This window comes from Oncorhynchus mykiss, chromosome 20 (genome assembly GCF_057628025.1).
Source record: "Oncorhynchus mykiss isolate SJ-2025 chromosome 20, ASM5762802v1, whole genome shotgun sequence".
Taxonomy (NCBI): domain Eukaryota; kingdom Metazoa; phylum Chordata; class Actinopteri; order Salmoniformes; family Salmonidae; genus Oncorhynchus; species Oncorhynchus mykiss.
In genome coordinates, this window is record NC_143041.1 from 17,868,282 (window position 1) to 17,889,495 (window position 21,214).

The 21,214-nt window shown below is 41.2% G+C and overlaps 1 protein-coding gene across 2 annotated transcripts in view; it reads right to left on the minus strand.

Annotated features, from left to right (window-relative positions):
* Positions 1 to 21,214, minus strand: part of plce1 (phospholipase C, epsilon 1) — an 82,615-nt gene that overhangs the window by 43,519 nt on the left and 17,882 nt on the right. For both annotated transcript variants that reach the window (XM_021575790.3, XM_090212423.1), the window contains exons 3-4: positions 11,655 to 11,916; positions 2,852 to 3,165 (exon numbers count right to left, since the gene is read on the minus strand). In XM_021575790.3, coding sequence (XP_021431465.3) covers positions 2,852 to 3,165; positions 11,655 to 11,916 — 576 coding nt within the window. The remainder of the gene's footprint in view (positions 1 to 2,851; positions 3,166 to 11,654; positions 11,917 to 21,214) is intronic.

A 21,214-nucleotide genomic window follows, 5' to 3' on the forward strand; every position in this document is an offset into this window, starting at 1 on the left:
CTCCCATTTAAAAAGATGAGGCCTGTAATTTTCATCATAGGTACACTTCAACTATGACAGACAAAATGAGACAAAAAATCCAGAAAATCACACTGTAGGCAACATGAAGTCCTATGAGTGTCATCTGATGAAGATCAAAGGTTAGTGATGAATTTTATCTCTATTTCTGCTTTTTGTGACTCTTCTCTTTGGCTGGAAAAATGGCTGTGTTTTTCTGTGACATAATCGTTTGGTGTGCTTTCGTCGTAAAGCCTTTTTGAAATCGGACACAAGAAGTTTCTTTAAAATGGTGTAAAACACTTGTATGTTTGAGGAATTTTAATTATGGGATTTCTGTTGTTTTGAATTTGATGCCCTGCAATTTCACTGGCTGTTGTCGAGGTGGGACGCTACCGTCCCACTTGTGCCAGAGAAGTTAACACATTTAGCATCTCCTGGCTTCCAGACATGATACCACTGATGCAGACCTTTGGAACACCTACATTTAAAAAAAGTATATTAAATAATATATAATTAATTAATATAATAAATAATATAGCCTACACCATCACAATAAATCCATTATTGATTTTAGACCGTTCTAAAGAAACATGATATGAAGAAAAAAAGGTAGTCTATTTCAGAAGAACAGAATAGCATACTCTGCGTTGTAGTAATGTTAGGCCCTGATCTGGCTATGGGCTACACTAGTTCATTTAGCAAACAAACTTATCTTTGAATTCCGTGGCATTATTTTACAGTATGAAGAATACAATTGAAAATAGCTGAATAAAATATAACGAATATTTTCTCCAAACGTTTGAGGCAGTGCACACATGCGGCTATTCTATGTTGAGCAGTTAACAAAGAAACAGGTACACCTATGCTTAATTTAGCATTATGTAACTTTAGATGTGATACAAATGTTGGACTATTTGTTTAGATTTGTAATACATTCTAAGGCTGCATGATGCGACTAATGATGATTTGAAAAAAGGAGCATGAAAGCCATTAGCTCTGCTTAGTTTTTTGCACAAGTACTATTGGGAAAATCTATCATCCTAAGCAAGCTCTTCTCCCACATGGTGACCTCGGATGTCACCTACTAAGGAAATGGCGTCTAACAGCATTTGCAACATTTAAATGCAACTAAACATTTATAAAATGCAAACTATTAGTGTTTTTTTTAACTATCATTTGTTAACCAGCATGACAGCTGTACTTTTAGTTTATGGTTGACAAGTCCAAATCACATGAACGCATCCAACTAGTATTTATGGCTTCACAACTGGTAAATTCCCACCTCCTACAAAGTTACAAACGCAGCATCAGATCTGGATCAATGGCATTTTATTTTGCGGCTGTACCGAAAACGGTACCCTAAAACTGCAATACGTACCAAACTGTGGGTTTGAAACAGTTTGATTTCCTCCAGAGAAAACACTTCAGAGACACTAAATAAAAAGTTACAGCCCCATTACAGATATCACCCACCCATACATCCTCCTCCCTCGTTTCCAGGAACGACCGTCACTGAGAGACAGTACCAAAGTGATAGAGAAGCGAAAACATTCCTTTTCTCCCTCTCCAAGTGTTTGCAGTACATGAGATAGCTATAATGTCCGTTTGGATTCAAATAAGTTATGTTTCTCAGCGTTATAAACCGTTTTGGCGGTGGACTTGAAAGCACTGGTAGGCCAAGTAGATTAGAGGCAGGCACATACTTTGCAGAGCAGCTGATATTCTAGATATCGATGGGAGGATGGGAGTTGTGCTAAGTCAGTATTAAATGGTGAGAGATCGGTGGTGATCTAAAATAGGCTCTAGCTGTTATGTGGTGTCCCTTTGATAATAACACAAGGGTTGCATCAGAATGACAACCTATAATCGACTGGACTGAAAACCAAGCGGCACTTTGATTACATCCTATTGGCGTCATTTGATCAGTGAATAAAAACCTACACAATGTACTTACAAACTTGATTCATTTGTTGTGTGTGCTATAGCATTATTAGGGTTCAGGATTCCCATGATGAAACTTTTACATATTGAAGGTTGACAGAGAGTTATTACAAACTCACCATAGGAGCATATTGTGTTTGTCAGAAATAACCACTCCAGACAGCTACTACAGGCTCAAACCATCCAATAACTTCCCCCAGTTTATCTGCTCCAGTTTGGGAAACTGGGACACAGCAGGTAACCCAGCACACAGTGAGTCCATCTCATCATGCTGTGGAGGTTGTCAGACTTGTTCTCTATTGGGAAGAGTCACTCATTTGGTTCGAGCTCTGCCACATAACCAAAAATGGTCAGGATGCACATTTGGGGAATTGTATTTTTTACTCCCTCTGCTTTGTTCACTTAATGAAAGCCAGCTGATGTTAAGACATGCAACCTAAAGATGACATTTCCACTCCTCCGCTCGGTACTCCGTGCTTGGGACTGACCTTATTCCGATGTGGCAGATACGTTTTTCGTAGTTGTGAAATCTCAAAATCAATCAGCGTAGGGAGTAGCTCAAAGGGCTGAGTTTAGTGTGATCACCACAAGTATGAGAAAAACTGTCAGAATAAGATACACTATAGCACGCACGAGGTGGTCAATTCTACAAAAAATTATAACTCTAACATTACTGTCAAGTGAGAACCTTGATAATCTAGTACAAGAGTGATCACCAATCTTGGTCCCGGAGAGCAACAATGTGCGCAGGCTTTTGTTCTAGCCCATCACTAAACACACATGACCCAACTTCATTAAGCATCAAGACCTTCATTATTTGAATCCCATCCATTAGATATTTAGGACAAGGATTGTTATTGACCACTCAAAGCATAGTAACATTAGCATATCCTCTCAACAATAGTCTCACCTCATTGAATCGTGTGACCAGGTCCTCCACAGAGTTCCTCTGGGTCTGCGTGGGCAAGGCCGGGCCCGACAGCGAGTCCTCGAGGCTGGGGTGCAGGTGCTTGCTACAGTCGGGGCTGCCCAGGTCCCTAGTGAGGAAGCAGAGGTAGTCCAGGGGTAAGATGCGTCGGTACAGCTGCCGCTCCTGCTCCGTCAGGATCCGAGCAATCTCCTCGGGGAACTGGATCAGGTGGCACAGCTCAGCCAGCTCCTTGCTGATGTCCATCATGTTGGGCGGAAGGGCGCTCGACACTAACATGCTGCACATCTGACGCTCTGAGAGACAGACAGATGTACATAGTCAACTAAAAATGTTAACTTCAATGTGAATGCCAAGGTAATATTAAACATGGTGAGAAAGCTGAACACCACGGCCTTTCATAACAAAAGTCTTAAACTCCGTAGTTCAGACATTAAACTTCAGTGCCCTCAGAATCCCACATTTATAGTACCTACTGAAAGTCTACCTTTGCACAGTTCACATTCTGCTGCCTTAAATTTCAATCTAAAAAGTGATCCAATTGTGATTCATTCTCCATTGATTTACACATCTATTTGCAAAAGTAGTAGTTCTTGTGATTTAAGAATAACTTTCCCTGTAAGGTCCCTTTGGACCAATGAATGTCAAACAATGATTGAACCTCAGACACACCAATGAGCTTTAAAAATCATGTATAGAATAGATTTTTAGACAGGCGTAGATCAGGGGAGATTAAGAAATAATTTGTTAACACTGAATAACTGAATATCCCTTTTAGTATGGTCCAGTATTGTAATTCCTCTATGGGTGGTGGGTTCCCACTTGGGCTCCCGAGTGGCACAGTGGTCTAAGGCACTACAACTCAGTGCTAGAGGCGTCATTAGACACCCTGGTTCGAATCCTGATGGTATCACAACCGGCCGTGATTGGGAATCCCATAGGGCGGCGCACAATTGGCCCAGTATCGCCCGGGTTTGGCCGGTGTAATCCGTCATTGTCCCCCCCCTGCGGGACGGTTGAGCTAACGTGCGCTAATGTGATTAGCATGAGGTTGTAAGTAACAAGAACATATCCCAGGACATAGACAAATCTGATATGGGCAGAAAGATTAACAAGAATTTAAGCTAACTGCAATGTCCAATTTACAGTAGCTGTTATAGTGAAATAATACCATGCTATTGTTGAGAGTGCAGTTATGAACTTGAAAATGTATTAATAAACCAATTTGGCACATTTGGCCAGACTTGATACAACATTTTGAACAGAAATACAATGGTTCATTGGATCAGTCTAAAACTTGGCACATGCACTGCTGCCACCTAGTGGCCAAAATCTAAACTGCGCCTAAACTGGAATAATGCATTGTGGCCTTTCTCCTGCATTTCAAAGATGGAGAAAAACAAACATTTTTTTCTTTGCATTATCTTTTACCATATATAATGTGTTATATTCTCCTACATTAATTTCACATTTCCACAAACTTCAAAGTGTTTCCATTCAAATGTTATCAAGAATATGCATATCCTTGCTTCCGGTCCTGAGCTACAGGCAGTTAGATTTGGGTATGTAATTTTAGGTGAAAATTGAAGAAAAAAAAAGGGGTCTGGTCCTTACGAGGTTAACTGACTTGCCTAGTTAAAAAGTTTAAATTGAACAAAAAAAATCTAAAATCACCCAAACACCGCAAATATCTGGCCATCCTTCCGCACTGAGCTGGGAAAAAAATGAATGGAAACTGCTCAGGGACATCACTACAAGGTTTAAGATAATTTTAAAAAGCCACTGAATTCATTGGCTGAGCTGATAAACTGTGCATGGATTAACATTGTATTCACTCAACATTACTGGCTTGTATGACAAAGTGAAAAGAAAGAAGTCTGTTAAAAAAACAAAAACATTCCAAATCATCCATTCTGTTTGCAACATGGCTGTTGAACAATACTACAAAACAAAATGGCAAATAAAAGTTTTTGGCCTAAATGTCAAACTTCAAATCGAATACAACGCAGAGTGAAACAGGGACTGGGGAATTTGTCAGAATAACAATACATATAAGGGAGAAAAGCCCAGGTAAAAAGTTTAAGGAAAACCTGCCTCAGTCTTCTGAACACCTAACTCTGGGATATAGTTGTATTTTCCAGTGAGACAATAAGGCCTACTGTACACAAATTCTAAGGGTCAATTGCCGCTTAGGCAGTTTTAACACCTGAAAAGTTGGTTCTGTGTATCATCGATATGAGTCAGAAACATTAGTGTCATAATTGACAACAAGGGGTAAATTAGATTTCAAATCTAATGTTATTTGTCACATGACCGGAATAAGACCTTACCGTGAAATGTTTACTTAGAAGCCCTTAACCAACGTAGTTAAGAAAAACAAGGGTTAAGAAAAAGATTAGTTTATTTAGTCAAAGTAAAATTAAAATAACAATAACATTAAAATAACGAGGCTATATACAGGTTAGTCGAGGTAATATGTGCATGTACAGTGCATTAGGAAAGTCTTCAGACCACTTGACATTGAGCGTCGCTGCAAAGCTATTTCAAGGCATCTTCAGAGATGTTCGATCGGGTTCAAGTCCGGGCTCTGGCTGGGCCACTCAAGGACATTCAGAGACTTGTCCCGAAGCCACTCCTGCGTTGTCTTGGCTGTGTGCCTAGGGTCATTGTTCTGTTGGAAGGTACACCTTTGACCCCGTATGAGGTCTTGAGCACTCTGGAGCAGGTTTTCGCCAAGGAGCTCTCTGTACTTCGCTCCATTCATCTTTCCCTCGATCCTGACTAGTCTCCCAGTCCCGGTCTCTGAAAAAAATCCCCACAGCATGATGCTGCTACCACCATGCTTCACCGTAGGGATGGAGGCAGGTTTCCTCCAGACATGATGCTTTGTATTCAGCCAAAGAGTTCAATCTTGGTTTCATAAGACCAAAGAAACTTGTTTCTCATGGTCTGAGAGTCCTTAGGTGCCTTTTGGCAAACTCCAAGCTGGCTGTCATGTGCCTTTTACTGAAGAGTGGCTTCCATCTGGCCACTCCACCATAAAAGGCCTGATTGGTGGAGTGCTGCAGAGATGGGAGAATTTTCCAGAAGGACAACCATCTCCACAGAGGAACTCTGGAGCTCTGTCAGACTGACCATTAGTTCTTGATCACCTCCCTGACCAAGGCCCTTCTCCCGATTGCTCAGTTTGGCCGGGCGGCCAGCTCTAGGAAGTGTCGTTGTGGTTCCAAACTTCTCCATTTAAGAATACTGTGTTCTTGGGGATGGTCAATGCTGCAGACATTTTTGGTACCCTTCTCCAGATCTGTGCCTCGACCCAATCCGGTCTCAGGGGCTCTACTGGTAATTCCTTCGACCTCATGGCTTGGTTTTGCTATGACATACACTGTCAACTGTGGGACCTTATATAGACAGGTGTGTGCCTTTCCAAATCAAGTCCAATCAATTGAATTTACCACAGGTGGACTCCAATTAAGTTGTAGAAACAAAGGATGATCAATGGAAACAGGATGCACCTGAGCTCAATATCAGTGGATATTAAGTTTAGAATTAGCGATCTAGCTAATGTGTTTTAAGTTTCCACTTACTCAGATGGTGAATTAGCCCCAAATAATTTAGCCTAAGATGTAGGCAAATTTATATCTATTGAACATAGGAAAAATCTGAATTCTGGAGCCCTATTTTAACAATAAAATAACAATAAATGCTTATTTGTCAACATATAAATCCATTGATTGACATGAATTGTATTACACATCAAAATATCTTGAACCATGCATTCCTGCATGAACAGGTTAGATTAAACAACGCATTTATCGAAAGCCATATCAGAAGTCTATTGACCCTCAAAAGCACTGAATGACTTTATAAAGATGACTATTTTTTCTATTGTGTGTGCACCGCAATTTTTTGTGGGTGCTACCAAATCGTGTGTTGGTGCCACCAACTAAGAAGCTTTCAATTACTGTAGCATGAACCACACGGTATGATGAATCACCTGGATATTTACAGTATATTGACCCGAGCAGAGCACAGAACCTTGAACATGAAGTCTGACGTTACTCACCGCTGCTGTGATGACAATCAGGGCCGGATTAAGAAATTATAGCGACCCCCACCCACTGTTGAGTTAGATTATTAGGATACAGGTGCAATTTCGAAATGTAGTTGTGCATCAGCAGTTTCTCTTGTTATGTCAGTCACAGAATTAACCATGTCAGCAAAAAATCTTTAGGCTAATTTACCAGTCTAGCCAGCTATCTAAACTTGTAGTAACCATGGCCGAACACTGACCAAGCATGCAGGGCATGTGCCCAGATGCCCTAACCTCCAGGCGTCCCCCTTGATTTTCTTAGTCACTCTCCCTCAGATATCATTAACATGGCATAAGTCATGGCAAAATGTGTAGAATCGCAGGTAATTACAGTGCCTTCAGAAAGTATTCACACCTCTTGAATTTTTTCCACATTTTGTTATTGTTACAGACCGAGTTTAAAATGGATTAGATATTTCGTTTTTCTTCCATTGGCCTACACACAATACCCCATAATGTCAAAGTGGCCTTTTTCTAAATGTTTACAAATTAATAAAAACAGGAAAAGATGAAATGTCTTGAACCAATAAGCATTCAACCCCTTTCTGATGGTAAGCCTAAAGGAGTAAAAACATGCTTAACAAGTCAAATAATAAGTTGCATGGATTCACTGTGTGCAATAATAGTGTTTAACATGGATTTTCTTGAATGACTACCTCATCGCTGTACCCCACACATCCAATTATCCGTAAGGTTCCTTCAGTCGAGCAGTGAATTTCAAACAGATTCAACCACAAAGACAAGGGAGGTTTTCAAATGCCTTGTAAAGAAAGGTCACCTATTAGAAGATTGGTAAAAAATAAATAAAATAAAAAGCAGATACTGAATATCCCTTTGAGCATGGTGAAGTAATCAATTACACTTTGGATGGTGTATCAATACACCCAGTCACAAAGACACAGGCATCCTTCCTAACTCAGTTGCTGGAGAGGAAGGAAACCACTCAGGGATTTCACCATGAGGCCAATGGTGATTTTAAACAGTTACAGAGTTTAATGGCTGTGATAGAGGAGGAAACTGAGGATGTATCTCCACAATACTAACCTAAATGACAAAGTGAATATGAAGTCTACAAACAGAATGCATGTTTTGTACAAGGATATAAAGTTAAACAGCCAAAAACGAGGCAAAGAAATGAACTATGTCCTGAATGCAAAACGTTATGTTTGGTGCAAATCCAACACGTCACTGAGTATCCCTTCATATTTTCAAGTATGGGGGTGGCTGGATCATGTTATGGGTATGCTTGTCATCTACAAGGACTATGGAGGGTGTTTTTGGATAAAAAGAAACGGAATAGAGCTAAACACAGACAAAATACTAAAGGAAAACCTGGATCATTCGGCTTCCAACAGACACTGGGAGACAAATTCCCCTTTCAGCAGGGTAATAACCTAAAACACAAGGCCAAATATGCATTGGAGTTGCTTACCAAGAACGTTCCTGAGTGGCCTAGTTACAGATTTTCTGCAGTTGGCAGAGAGCGTATTTTAGAGACTGGTGGGACTTTTTTGCAGAAAGTACAGATATTGTTTTCCAAAACCAATCTTACAGGATCTTTGCAAGGATTTAAGACCTACTTTTTTAAAAAAGCATACACGTGCCATTCCAGTGCTATCCACCCTCAGGTTTTTGGCAACAGCACTTTTCAGCGGGAGCTTGTCGATTGGCATCTTCACAGCCCTCGATGAGCCAATTCTTTGGATGCAAGCAACAAAACTAACATACATTATCACACAACAGGTTGAAGTCAAGAGGGGGTTCTTTGCCATCAATGCGTTCCGAAATATGAACAGAGCAATAGACGGCACCCACAGCTATAAAAGCACCATCGCAAAACTGGCGATGAATAAACTATGTGAACAGAAAAGGCTTCCACTCTTAATGTGCAGGTGATCGGTTATGTGACACGCAAAAGACACTGCTGAATGTGGTGGCAAGGTGGTACGCACAACTCGTTCATTCAGCAGAACAGCAATGTTGGCCTATATGCCTACAGGAGGGAGCTGTTGAGGATGGATGGCTTTTTGGTGTGTGTTGCCTACTCATTTGAAGTATATTTGCCATTTCTAAAGCAACTAATCGTCTTAATGGTCTTTTCTTTGTAGCTATGTTTTTAGTTTTACTGGTCAAGCCACAACTGAGAAGCCAAACCCTTCGGTTGTACTCAATCTCTGACACCAGCGCCTCTTTTTCAGTCTCCGAAAAGAAAGTATTTTTGGGTTGCATCGTTGTATTTCATGGTACAGGGCTGTATATTCCCCACAGGCTTTAAAGGGATGATTGACCATATATGGTTAATTAGGGGCGTTTCAAAATGCAAATAGCCAAGGTCGCGCATGAGCACTGAGAATAACTGGTATTTAGCAATGGTTCTCTTCTACCAGTGTGCTTATACATAAAATCACATGTTTTCTATGCATACGAACATTGTAAATTCAGTTCATAAGTAGTATTTTAGAATAGTTTCTACACAATATTGATACATTAAGCCCCAGGTGGGCAATGCCCTTAAGAGACTTACTCAGAAAGACTGACAGCTATAACCGCTGCCAAAGATAATTCTAACATGTATTGACTCAGGGGTGTGAATACTTACGTAAATGAGATATTTCAAAAAACATGTTTTCACTTTGTCATTATGGGTTATTGTGTATATGAGTGCGAAAAAAAATATTTTTTGAATTCAGGCTGTAACATAACAGAAAGTGGAATAAGGGGTATGAATACTTTCTGAAGGCACTGTAGCTTTAAAACTGGAAAAATGACTTTCGGTCCCATTGAAAAATACGTAGAATTGCAGAAAACTGTGTTTAAAACTGTCCTGATAAACTAGCTACGGACAGACCGACAGGAGTAGCAACAGTCAGTGACAGCACTGGAGACAGAAATCAGCCTGTGGAGACTAGTCACACAGGCAAGTGACAAAACACAGGGGCAGGCTATAGAAACGGAAGATCTCACAGAAACTTGAGCAGGCTGCTAAGGTGCAGGGGCAGGCAGATGGGTAACTTAAGTGAAGAGAGCCTCCACACACTGACCGTACAGTATAGTCCACCCACTCGCAGTATAGTCAATTCCGTAAGATGAAAGCATTAAAGCAATCCCGTCTGTCTTCACAATGTAGTTCCATCCTGCGGGATTGCTTCATGGCTGAGCAGTGGCCGGCGGGAGCAGCCCTGTCGTTACTGTTAGCTAAGTGGTTGTTCACACAGCACCGGCGACGTGCACTTGTCCACATTTAAGCAGCCCAGGGGCGGAAGCTCCTCTCCAGCTCTCGTTTCTCCCCGAGGTCACACACACACAATCTCAGCCATGCGCCAGCAACACCTGCAGCCAGCCCACAACCCCACTATCCCTACCACCAGCTATCCCCCCCAACTCACAGAGAAACATATAGCCCCTACACTCCTCCCTCTCCTCTCACCCATGCTCCTCTCTATGTGAGCCGTTTGCATACGAAGGCTGAAGGGAGTCAAGTATCTAAACACGTCAGCTAAAAGCTCAGTATGACTCATTTCAAAAGTGGAGGGAAATCACTGAGAAAAGTGTTCCATTGATTTACTGGTGGTTGTAAAATGTTTCAGATATACAGTGGGGTACGAAATTGACACCCTTGATAAAAATGAGCAACATTCAAATAGCGAGCTATATTGTATGCTCCCCAAAAAATATGGAAATTATATTATACTAATACAATTGCCCAGAAAAATGTATTTTGTTTAACAAGTTGATTTATTTTTCTAAAAAAGGGAGGAGGTGGTCACAATTGACACCCCTAAAGATTTGTATAAATAAAGTAGTCAAATGTAGTATTCGACTACATCAAGCTTGTGACTCTCCACACTTGTTGAATGCATTTGCAGTTAATTTTAGTTGTTTCAAATGATTTATTACCCAAAAGAAATGAAAGCTAAATAATTTAGTGTGTCATTTTGGATTAACTTTTATTCGCTTACATCCTCAACACCAGTGCCCCTCAGGGGTGTGTGCTTAGTCCCCTCCTGTACTCCCCGTTCACCCACGACTGAATGGCCAAGCACGACTCCAACAGCATCATTAAAGTTTGCTGATGACAACAGTGGTCACCGACAATGATGAGACAGCCTATAGGGAGGTGGTCAGAGAGCTGGCAGTGTGGTACCAGGACAACAACCTCTCCCTCAATGTGAGCAGGACAAAAGGAAATGATCGTGGACTACAGGAAAAGGAGGGCTGAACAGGCCCCCATAAAAACGACGGGGATGTAGTGGAGCGGGTCGAGAGTTTCAAAGTTCCTTGGTGTCCACCTCAACAAACTATGATGTACCACCGCACATGGACTCTGTACTTTAGTTTATTTAGTAAATATTTTCTTAACTATATTTCTGGAACTGCATTGTTGGTTAGGGGCTTGTAAGTAAGCATTTCACGGTAAGGTCTACCTGCTGTATTCTGCGCACGTGACAAATAATTTGATTTAACCTTCAATTAACTAGGCAAGTCAGTTAAGAACCAATTCTTATTTACAATGACGGCCTACCCCGGACAAACCCTAACGATGCGGTGTCAACTGTGTGCTGCCCTATGGGACTCCCAATCACGTACGGTTGTGATACAGCCTGGAATCGAACCAGGGTCTGTAGTGACGCCTCTAGCACGGAGATGCCGTGCCTTAGAGCACTGCGCCCTTTATAACCGCCCCCCTCTTACCTTTGAGCATGGCGTGGCCAGTGGAGCACACAGTGACTCTGGGCAGAGCACTGCGGGCCCCGATGGCGGCGGTGGCCTCCAGCAGGGCCCCGGTCAGACAGGCATACACAGAGGTCTTCTGGGAGCTGGCCCGGTACCCGTACCTAGGCTGAGCCGGGCAGAGGTAGGGAGGCCATTCCACCCTAAGACAAACACATCTGGCAAAGGCTAGGAGCTTCCTGCATGGGTGGACCAGGTTGTCAACACTCAGCACATGGTGGATCTGTGGACAGAAGAGAAGAAATGTATTTATCGAGACTTTGGTATAAACAAAGGTGTTAAAGTGACTAACTTTAACACATTTAATCCTGGCAATCTTATGTAAAACGTGAAAAGATCAGAGGATGTTTTTATAATGTTGTCCAAAAGCAATTTTGCATCGAAGGAAAAAGTCTAAAGCAACAGCTTGACCTTAGAGGCCGGCCACCTCTTCCCAATTCATTTCAGTCTCTTTCAAGAGCACTTCATCTCACTCTGAAAACGGTTCTGTGAATCCAGCTGCCATTAGTAACCCCGGAGCACTATTCTGCCAGGCGGTTTCAGGAAAACCATTTACTAGCCCTTCCTCTGAGCAGAATGACCCTGCTACTTCACAAGATCTACAGCACTCTCAGATGGTGACAATATGAAAAAGGATGGACTGGATCAAATGGTTTGAATGGAGGGCCTGAGCAGGAGCTGCACCATTGCCAGACTGTAGTTTAGGAGGTTGTCAACTCTGGAGACAGCATGATATAAGGGAATGGAACACTGTGCTCTGTTAGGTCAGTTCACAGACCTTTGAAGTCAGAGCAGCACTGAATACTTTCAAATCTCCTCAGAAGAGACAGCCAGACCGTTTGATTTTGTGAACTGCATGTTGGTTTTGAATGTATTAAGAAATGACTCATCCAGTTATGGTAAATGTATCTTCCAAGGGCTGACTAAATATTCATAACAGAAATCCTGAAATCATCAGGTAGATCATGTTTCAATATCATTACTCCAATAACACCATCCTTGCCTCGTTAAAGCCACATCATCCAGGATAAGAATAGGAGGCCCAGTGATTTTATTTGGCCCCCAAATTTGGCCCCCAAATTTGTATGAGTAAAATTGTTGGACGTAAGTCTAAAAATCACTAAGAAAATCAGCTGAAAGTGATTTGAATGTAGAAAATGTTCCAAAGTATTTCCATACATAAATGGAGGCATATGTGATCGTATCCTAATGTAATTAAGGTTGGAAATGATTCTGTTTTTGTCAAACACTATTGGCCCGCGGCTGAATGCAATTGGGGACCACTACTCTTTAATACTTAGCAAGTCAATTAGCTGCTTCTCATTTCTGCCTCTCTACTTCATTGCCACAGAAAACTACATATCACAGCTTATAAATATACAGTTGTCTGAACTGTTCAAGAATACAAGGACAACTCTGATGGTCAGGGGCTACAGTGTGACACTTTATATGTAATAAATCATGTCTGGCTAGTCTCTTGTCCTTTTTAACCAGACCTGGGTTCAAAAATGATTTAAAATCATAAAAGATACATTAGCTGTACTTGATTGATCTTGCCTCTTGCAATGGAACCAATAGAATAGCCCCAAAAGTGCACACTGTGCTAAGCATTCAAAATGTAACGACTACTTCTGAGTGTCAGGGAAAATGTAAAAGAAAAAAAAAAAGGTATATTGTCTTTAGGAATGTAGTGGAGTAAAAGTAGTCAAAAATATAAATAAAGATACATTTTTTTTACTTAAGTATTTTTTGGGGTTAAGTACTTTACACCACTGCTCCTACCAAAAACTGTACACGTTTGAACAAGTTCAGGCTTAATTGGCGTGTGTGTGCGCATGTTGTGAGAGTGCGTGAGCTTGAGTGAGGCGACTTACAGGTCTAATGCAGCCGTTTCTCAATATCAAATCATTTCGGTCTAACAATTAAGTTATTGTTTTCAATTAAAATGTAACAGAATCAAAAAAAGCTTCTTAGCAAAGAGCAAATCCTCCTCCAACTATTTGCTAGGACTGTCGGAGTGGTCTGAGTGGAAACTAGCCGGTATTGGCAGAGAAGTTTGGAACACTTTCTTATTGGTCTAATAACTAATTAACCAGGCTGGCCAAAACTCCATCCCACCTAAACAGGCAGACATTTCAGGTGGTCTTTTCAAACAGCTGTTACACTAAAAGGGCATTATCATCACAGAAACAATTATTTCAACAGTGTGGACTGCACTGGGCAAGACAAGTTTTTGACTGCACTGGGCCTTTAAAACAACAAGCTATTATTCTAAACAAATTGCATGAGAAACTCTAACTATGTTCTGGTGTAGCGTCACATTGAGTAACAGAGCGTGTTGAACCCCACAGCCTAGAGAACTGTAGGAGTTGAGAGAAAAAGCAGAGTTTGGTTCCCTCCAGACTCCAGAGCCATCCTAAAACCCATTATTACCAGGCAGAGAGAGGGTGTCTCACTGGGGCTCCCAGCACCACAGAACTACACCAGCTCATCAACTCGTTCTCATGTCTTATCTAGCTGGCCCTCTGCTACAATTTGCATACTTACAGTATTCCAGATATCCAGTAGGCTACTTGTGATTTCTTAAGTCTTATAGTGTACAAGAGAAAGTAACCTTTCAATACAGTACGGTTTAGTAGCAATCTTTTTTTTTTATACATTTACATTTTTTTTTACCCCCTTTTTCTCCCCAATGACAATCTTGTCTCCTTGCTGCAACTCCCCAATGGGCTCGGGAGAAGTGAAGGTCGAGTCATGCGTCCTCCGAAACCCGGAAGCAAGCTGCACCAATGTGTTGAAGGAAACACTGTTCAACTGACGACCAGTCAGCCTGCAGATGCCCGGCTCGCCACAAGGAGTCGCTAGAGTGTAATGAGCCAACTACAGCCCCCACGGCAAAACCCTCCCCTAACCCAGACGATGCTGGACCAATTGTGCGAAGCCCTACGGGACTCCCGGTCACGGCTGGTTGTGACACAGTCTGGGAACGAACCCGGGTCAGTAGTGGCACCTCAAGCACTACGATACAGTGTCTTATATCACTGCACCACTCGGGAGGCCTAGTCACCTATCTTCTAATGAGCAATGTAACCGTTATTACCCTTTAAATGTCACGAATATATCTGCCATATACACTACATACACCCAAAAGTATGTGGACACCCCTTCAAATGAGTGAATTCACCTATTTCAGACACATCCGTTGCTGACAGTCAGTAGCGGTGCGTGGGTAAAAAAATCACTCCAACCCCAATTTTGTTTTAAGCCATATTACAACCTGGGTTGTGATAACTGCATTGCTTGCTCTATAACCTGTTAATTTACATGCCTTGCGACCGTGATATGTAGGCCAAGACAGTGGCATAATAAATTCAACCACACCTTTGATGTATCACAAAACCAGATAGCAACCACTGTCCAGAGAAGTCCACAAAGCATATTGCGTGTGCGCATGTTCATGCAAGTAGAAAAACATGTTGGCTCACCCTAATTGTAGAGAAACACCAATGCCATCCTCTCATGTTGATGAAACAGTATCACTCTATCATACAGTACACAATTGCTTTTTTGTTGTCCTAGACTACTTGACTAAAATGCTTGCTTGCTAGCTTAACGTTGCCCATGAATGGAAGTTAGCTAGTTAACATTAAAAGGCATGAGCTCTGCTTTGTTTTTTTTGCGCAGGCTGTGCACACTTCAGTCTCTCACTTACAATTTCCCGGCTGCATCCCCGTTGTGTGGCCATAATCCCCCGAATAAAATCATGCATTTTGTGGCCAGTGGCCGTTATAATTCCCTTCTCCCCGCTGTGTGCCAAAGCACCACTCACATGGTTCTGTCATGTGATCGATCGGGTCTTTCTCACAGGCTACAAGTGAAGACCGACACATCGGGGACAACTATGCGCATCCTTAACCAATTCCGAGGAGCATATTGGAAGAACTGTCCACATTTACCATTCGTCAGCCAACAAAACGAGTCGGCCTAAACGAACAGCAAAAGCACGAGCCTATGTCAATCTACTATCCCCCATAGGAAAAATAAATAAATAAAATCACCTATTCTATTATGTGCGAGAAATAAATATACCAAACAGTCTGGGACAGTTGTGTGATGCGATAGATTCCAAATTATTACAACCACTAGCATAAAAATATACTACGAGGCTGACACAACAGAACGTTTAGCTTAAAATGTTGATAGCCTAAGTTTATTTCTTCACATTATAAGCGCAGCAATGAGCACACGATAGTAGGCTATAAGCAAGATTGTTCCATTAGAAAACACCATACTCAAAAGTGACCACAAAAATCAATTAATGCATATAATGCTTTTATTATAAAAAGGTGCATTTTTAATAGTGAAAATTCTCTTCCCCAAACTTGCTGCGAATGTATGCCAGTTAGACTCAACACCCACTGTAAAGCGGACTAATGTGCCTTATTTTAAGATTTATTTTGGCTACTTTAGTTGTGATACAGACGAAGACGTGGATGTCGATTAAGGAAGCACCCCGCACCTCTCTAATTCAGAGGGGTTGAGTTAAATGCAGAAGACACATTTCAGTTGAAGGCATTCAGTTGTACAACTGACTAGGTGTCCCCTTTTCCCTTACTGCACGCAGAGACATAAGAGGTATCCATAGGATCTGAACAAGCTTAAATCTGAACAAGCTTAAAAATGACACTCATTTTCCCTTTAACAGAACAAGCTGTTAGATAACACTGATGTTGGAGACACACCTTCCTGAAAATCACAGGGATAAGCACTTGCAGTGGGCGTACTGCACATTTTCCGTGACAGTTAACACCCTACAATTTGACAAATTTTGCAAATGGAGCAAAGACAAAATGCTGCCGTTGTAAAGCAAATTTCCTGCAATTCTACACGCATTGCCATGGAGCAGAGAAAGATTTGCAGTTGTATAGCTAAATCTCAGGCTATTATACACATGTACAAAAAATTTTAAAAACATTGACGTTTTACAGCTCATTTCCTGTAATTCTAAACATTTTCACCACGGTGCATTCATATGCTATCTGGTGAGGGGGGGCGGCTTCAAGGCACAAAGTTAACACTATGTTTATTTAGTAACCTACTTGGTATGTCTAATTAAAGCAAGTCTCTGATAATAAGTGTGTGGGCCAATCATCTCTCCACCCATGCAATATGGCTGCCCACTAATGTCCCCTGAGACTGTGGGAAGCTGATGGAACATGCCACCCTGGAACGTCGGACCACTTGATCCTGGTCATTAACCAGCTATGCCCACATTTGGCATGAGAAACCTTTAGAAAAAGCCCTTAACAAATGTCAGCTTTCTTTGTTGAAACGCTTTGACACTGTTCACACTGCAACACAGAACGTCACACAATATCCACCATGAGCCATTACGTTTCAGCTTTTCTGTTCAAATGATATATTCAGAATTGAACTGACCCCAAATGAACATATTTTCATGTTTTTCACTTGTGTTTTTGTCTTGCAACCTCCATCAGTAGCTGTGTGGCAGGAGGTGAAGACATTTACCTAAACACAGACCCTTAGTCCATCCACTTAATTAAAGTGGGAAAACTCACCCATTCCATGCTTTGTAAGCACCTAAGTGATCCCATGAACAAAGGACTTCCTTCCACATCAATGCCTTTGATCAATACTTTGTCAAATGAAATACACTACTGTAATTAAATTAGGTACAACGCCCTTCGATACGTTGAACACTATTCCCTTGACATGGTGGTGATATAGATTATTCGCGTAATCATTTTAGGAGGGGAGATAATTCCTTTTGTTTCCATGGAGCGATTGAGGAGCCGAGGTTCTGGTTCAGATTACATAAGTACTGCCACCATGTGGTGAAAGTACACTAACAGGATAGATCACAATGCTGAATAAAGGAGCCTAAAATCTGCTGATAAAATGAACTGATAAAGCATAAGGAGTATCAGGCTGAGGCAATACTTCCAGTATACAGCCTCACCCTAACGGTGTTCACCGTTCATACACACAAAACCACATTTGTCCAAGTAAAAGGAAGGACATGAAATCTGACCAAGAAATTTGCCTTGGGGCCAGTTCTTTCACAATCTAAGCTTTCAAATGCCAGCAAAACTTGAGAAGTCGTCCAAAAATACTGCCTGTGGTCACTAGATGGCACCCAATAGCAGCCATGCTGCTGGCTTACGAGAACTCAGTTTCCACAGCCTGTGCTCTTGTAAACCATCCATTCAATGAGGTACTAAATTCTATTTACGAAATCAAATGACTTGTAAAATCGCTCTAGTAAAAAGCCAACATATTGTACTAGAGGGAGATTGTTACAGTGCTTTCAGAGAATATTCACACCCTTGGACTTTCTCCACATTTTGTTGTGTTACAAAGTGGGTTTAAAATTGAGTTGTCCTTGTTTGACACCGATCTACACAAAGTGTTCTGTCAAAGTGGAACAATAATTATATTTGTTAACAATTCATGAAAAATAACTCATGTCCTGATTAGATAAGTATTCAACCCCTTGGAGTTTATACATGTTAGAATCACCTTTAAATCGCTGCCAAAGTTAATGAGCTTTGTCATATTTTTTGCAGTACTACAGTGCTCTGTAGTAAACAGGATGCATGTTTTGGAATATTTTTTATTTTGTACAGGTTTCCTTTTCACTCTGTAAATTAGGTTAGTATTGTGGAGTCAACGGTTGTTGATCCCATCCTCAGTTATTTTACCCATCACAACCATTTAACTCCGTAACTGTTTTATTGGCCTCATGGTGAAATCACTGAGCGGTTTCCTTCCTCTCTGGTAACAGAGTTAGGAAATAAGCCTGTATCTTTGTAGTGACTGGGTGTATTGATACACCATCCAAAGTGTAATTATAACTTCACCATGCTCAAAGGGAAATCCAATGTCTGCTTTTTTACCCATATAGCAATAGGTGCCCTGCCTGGTGTTTGAAATTCACTGCTGGACTGAGGGACCTTACAAGTAACTATGTGTGGGGTAAAGAGGTCGTCATTCAAAAATCAAATTAAAACACATTGCAACTTGTTAAGCATATTTTTACTCAACTTATTTAGGCTTGACAGAACAAAAGGGGTTGAGTACTTACTGACTCAAGACATCAGTTTTAAATGTTTTACTAATTCAGAAACATTTCTAAAAACATAATTCCGCTTTGACATTATGGGGTATTGTGTGTAGGCCAGGGCCAAAATCTCAATTTGATCAATTTTAACACAACAAAATGTGGAAAATGTTAAGGGGTGTGAATATGTTCTGAAGACAGCTGTATCTGTTTTGCCGTTTGGAAATTAAAGCACTTGATGTATATAGTTCCCTCATTTGAAGGGGTCATAAGTATTTAGACAAATTCACTTACAAAGTTACATTTAGTATTTGGTCCAATTTTCCTAGCTCACAATGACTTTATCAAGATTGTGACTCTACAAACTTGTTGGATACATTTGTTTTGGCTGTGTTTCAGATGATGTTCTGCCCAGTAGAAATTAATGGTAAATAATGTAGTCATTTTGGTAACATGTGAGTGACGAGGAACTGCGAGGCTCCAGTTCATGAGGTATGTAATGCCTAAAGAAAACACTGACCAAGGGTGGAGGATACACACCCTTAGGGAGTAGTTTAATAAACCATATTCCTCCAGCCTCTAACAAGGTTTGTTAACTCTCAAAGTGGAGCACACACACACACACACACACACACACACACACACAAGCTCTCCACAGGACATGACAATAGGGATGTTCTTTCTGGACCTCGCGGTAGACGAGATGGGGGGGGGTCCCACATCAGTACTGTACTCACAATACAATACATCATGGGGCCTCTATGATAATTTATCTTGCATATTTAGGATAATTCCTAAACATAGTGAATGGCAGAATGAGGATTGCATGATCACAGTTCCATCAAAATCATTTTAAAAACAGTTACAGTGCAGGGAATCATTGACTCAATCAATAGATAAGGAAATAAATATGCAGTGGATATTTGTCTTACGGATAGGCTAGCTGAAGGTCCTTCCTCAAAACAAAGCCCCTTCCTCAAAACAAAGCCCCAGGCCGTCCTATAGGAGATTCCTCAAATAGTGATGTGTTTACTACTCACCCTTTTTTTGTGTAGGAGGGCATCTGGACAAACTGAAGTGTTACACTCCCCTAATCTCTGCATCACCCAACTGGGGGAAAAAAACACGCCGCCTCGTCACATTCCACTGGAATAGCACAACATAATGCTATGGAGCAGGTAGAGAATGGCTCTACCACCTGCCTCTACAAATCAGCTATTCAGTGGCCTAGTGATGGTCCCAGACCCTGAAAGCTAATTACAGAGGAGTCCTATTGGACTTTGTGTGTGTGCCCGCGCGCATATCTTTCTAATTTCCTGGTATCCATTACACTTCACCTAATCAGAGTTTGTCAAACAGCAGAGCCCCTAAGATTTTGTATTCAAGGATTAGGTTCATGGAAGCAGGAAGCTACTAGCTAGCAACTTCCAGCTACAACTGATCTGCACCGATACTACTGACTCCTATCCCTGTTTCTTCATACTTTTCTTATGAGTAAGGCCATAGAGTCTCTCTCTCTCTCGCAAGTGACAGTGGTGTGCTAGTGAGTGTCCTTATCAGCGGAATCCTGTCATTCTGCTCTCCTGACACCCAACAGACAGGAAGTGATACGGCCATGAAGGTTAGTCAGGACTGTTGTTTTTGTGAATCAAACAGCAGACTGAGTTCCTGTAGTTAAGGGGCGCTGGGCCGAGCCAAGACTGAAAAAAGACCCCAAATAAAGAGAATTGTGTGTATAGTTGTGTGTGTAGTTAATGCGTCATTTCAAAGTTCAGATTTCAATAACGTCGTCGCTATATTAGTCAGATCCTGTCGGATATCCCACTTAATACAAGGTAAAACTGCAAAGCCTATCCTTTTATTCACATACTATATCAGCTGTGTGCCATCTATACTGAACAAAAATCTAAATGCAACATATAAAGTGTTGTTCCCATGTTTTATGAAATTAAAAATCCCAAAAGTTTTCCATAAACACAAAAAGCTTCTCAAATTTTGTGCACCCCTGCGTTTACATCCGGGTTAGTGAACATTTCTCCATTGCCAAAATAATCCATCCACCTGACAGGTGTGACATATCAAGAAGCTGATTTAACCTGTTGAGTGTAGGGGGCAGTATTTTGATGTTTGGATGAAAAAAATGTACCCAAATTAAACTGCCTATTTCTCAGGCCCAGAAGCTAGAATGTGCATATAATTGTCAGATTAGGATAGAAAACTCTAAAGTTTCCAAAACTGTCAAAATATTGTCTGTGAGTATAACATAATTTAAATTGCAGGCGAAAACCTGAGGAAACTCCAACAATGAAGTGCCTAAGAGAAACGAATCTCCCTGTTCCATTGCATGCCTTCCCTCCATTTAAAGGGATATCAACCAGATTCCTTTCCCTATGGCTTTTACATGGTGTGAACAGTCTTTAGACATAGTTTCAGGCTTCTC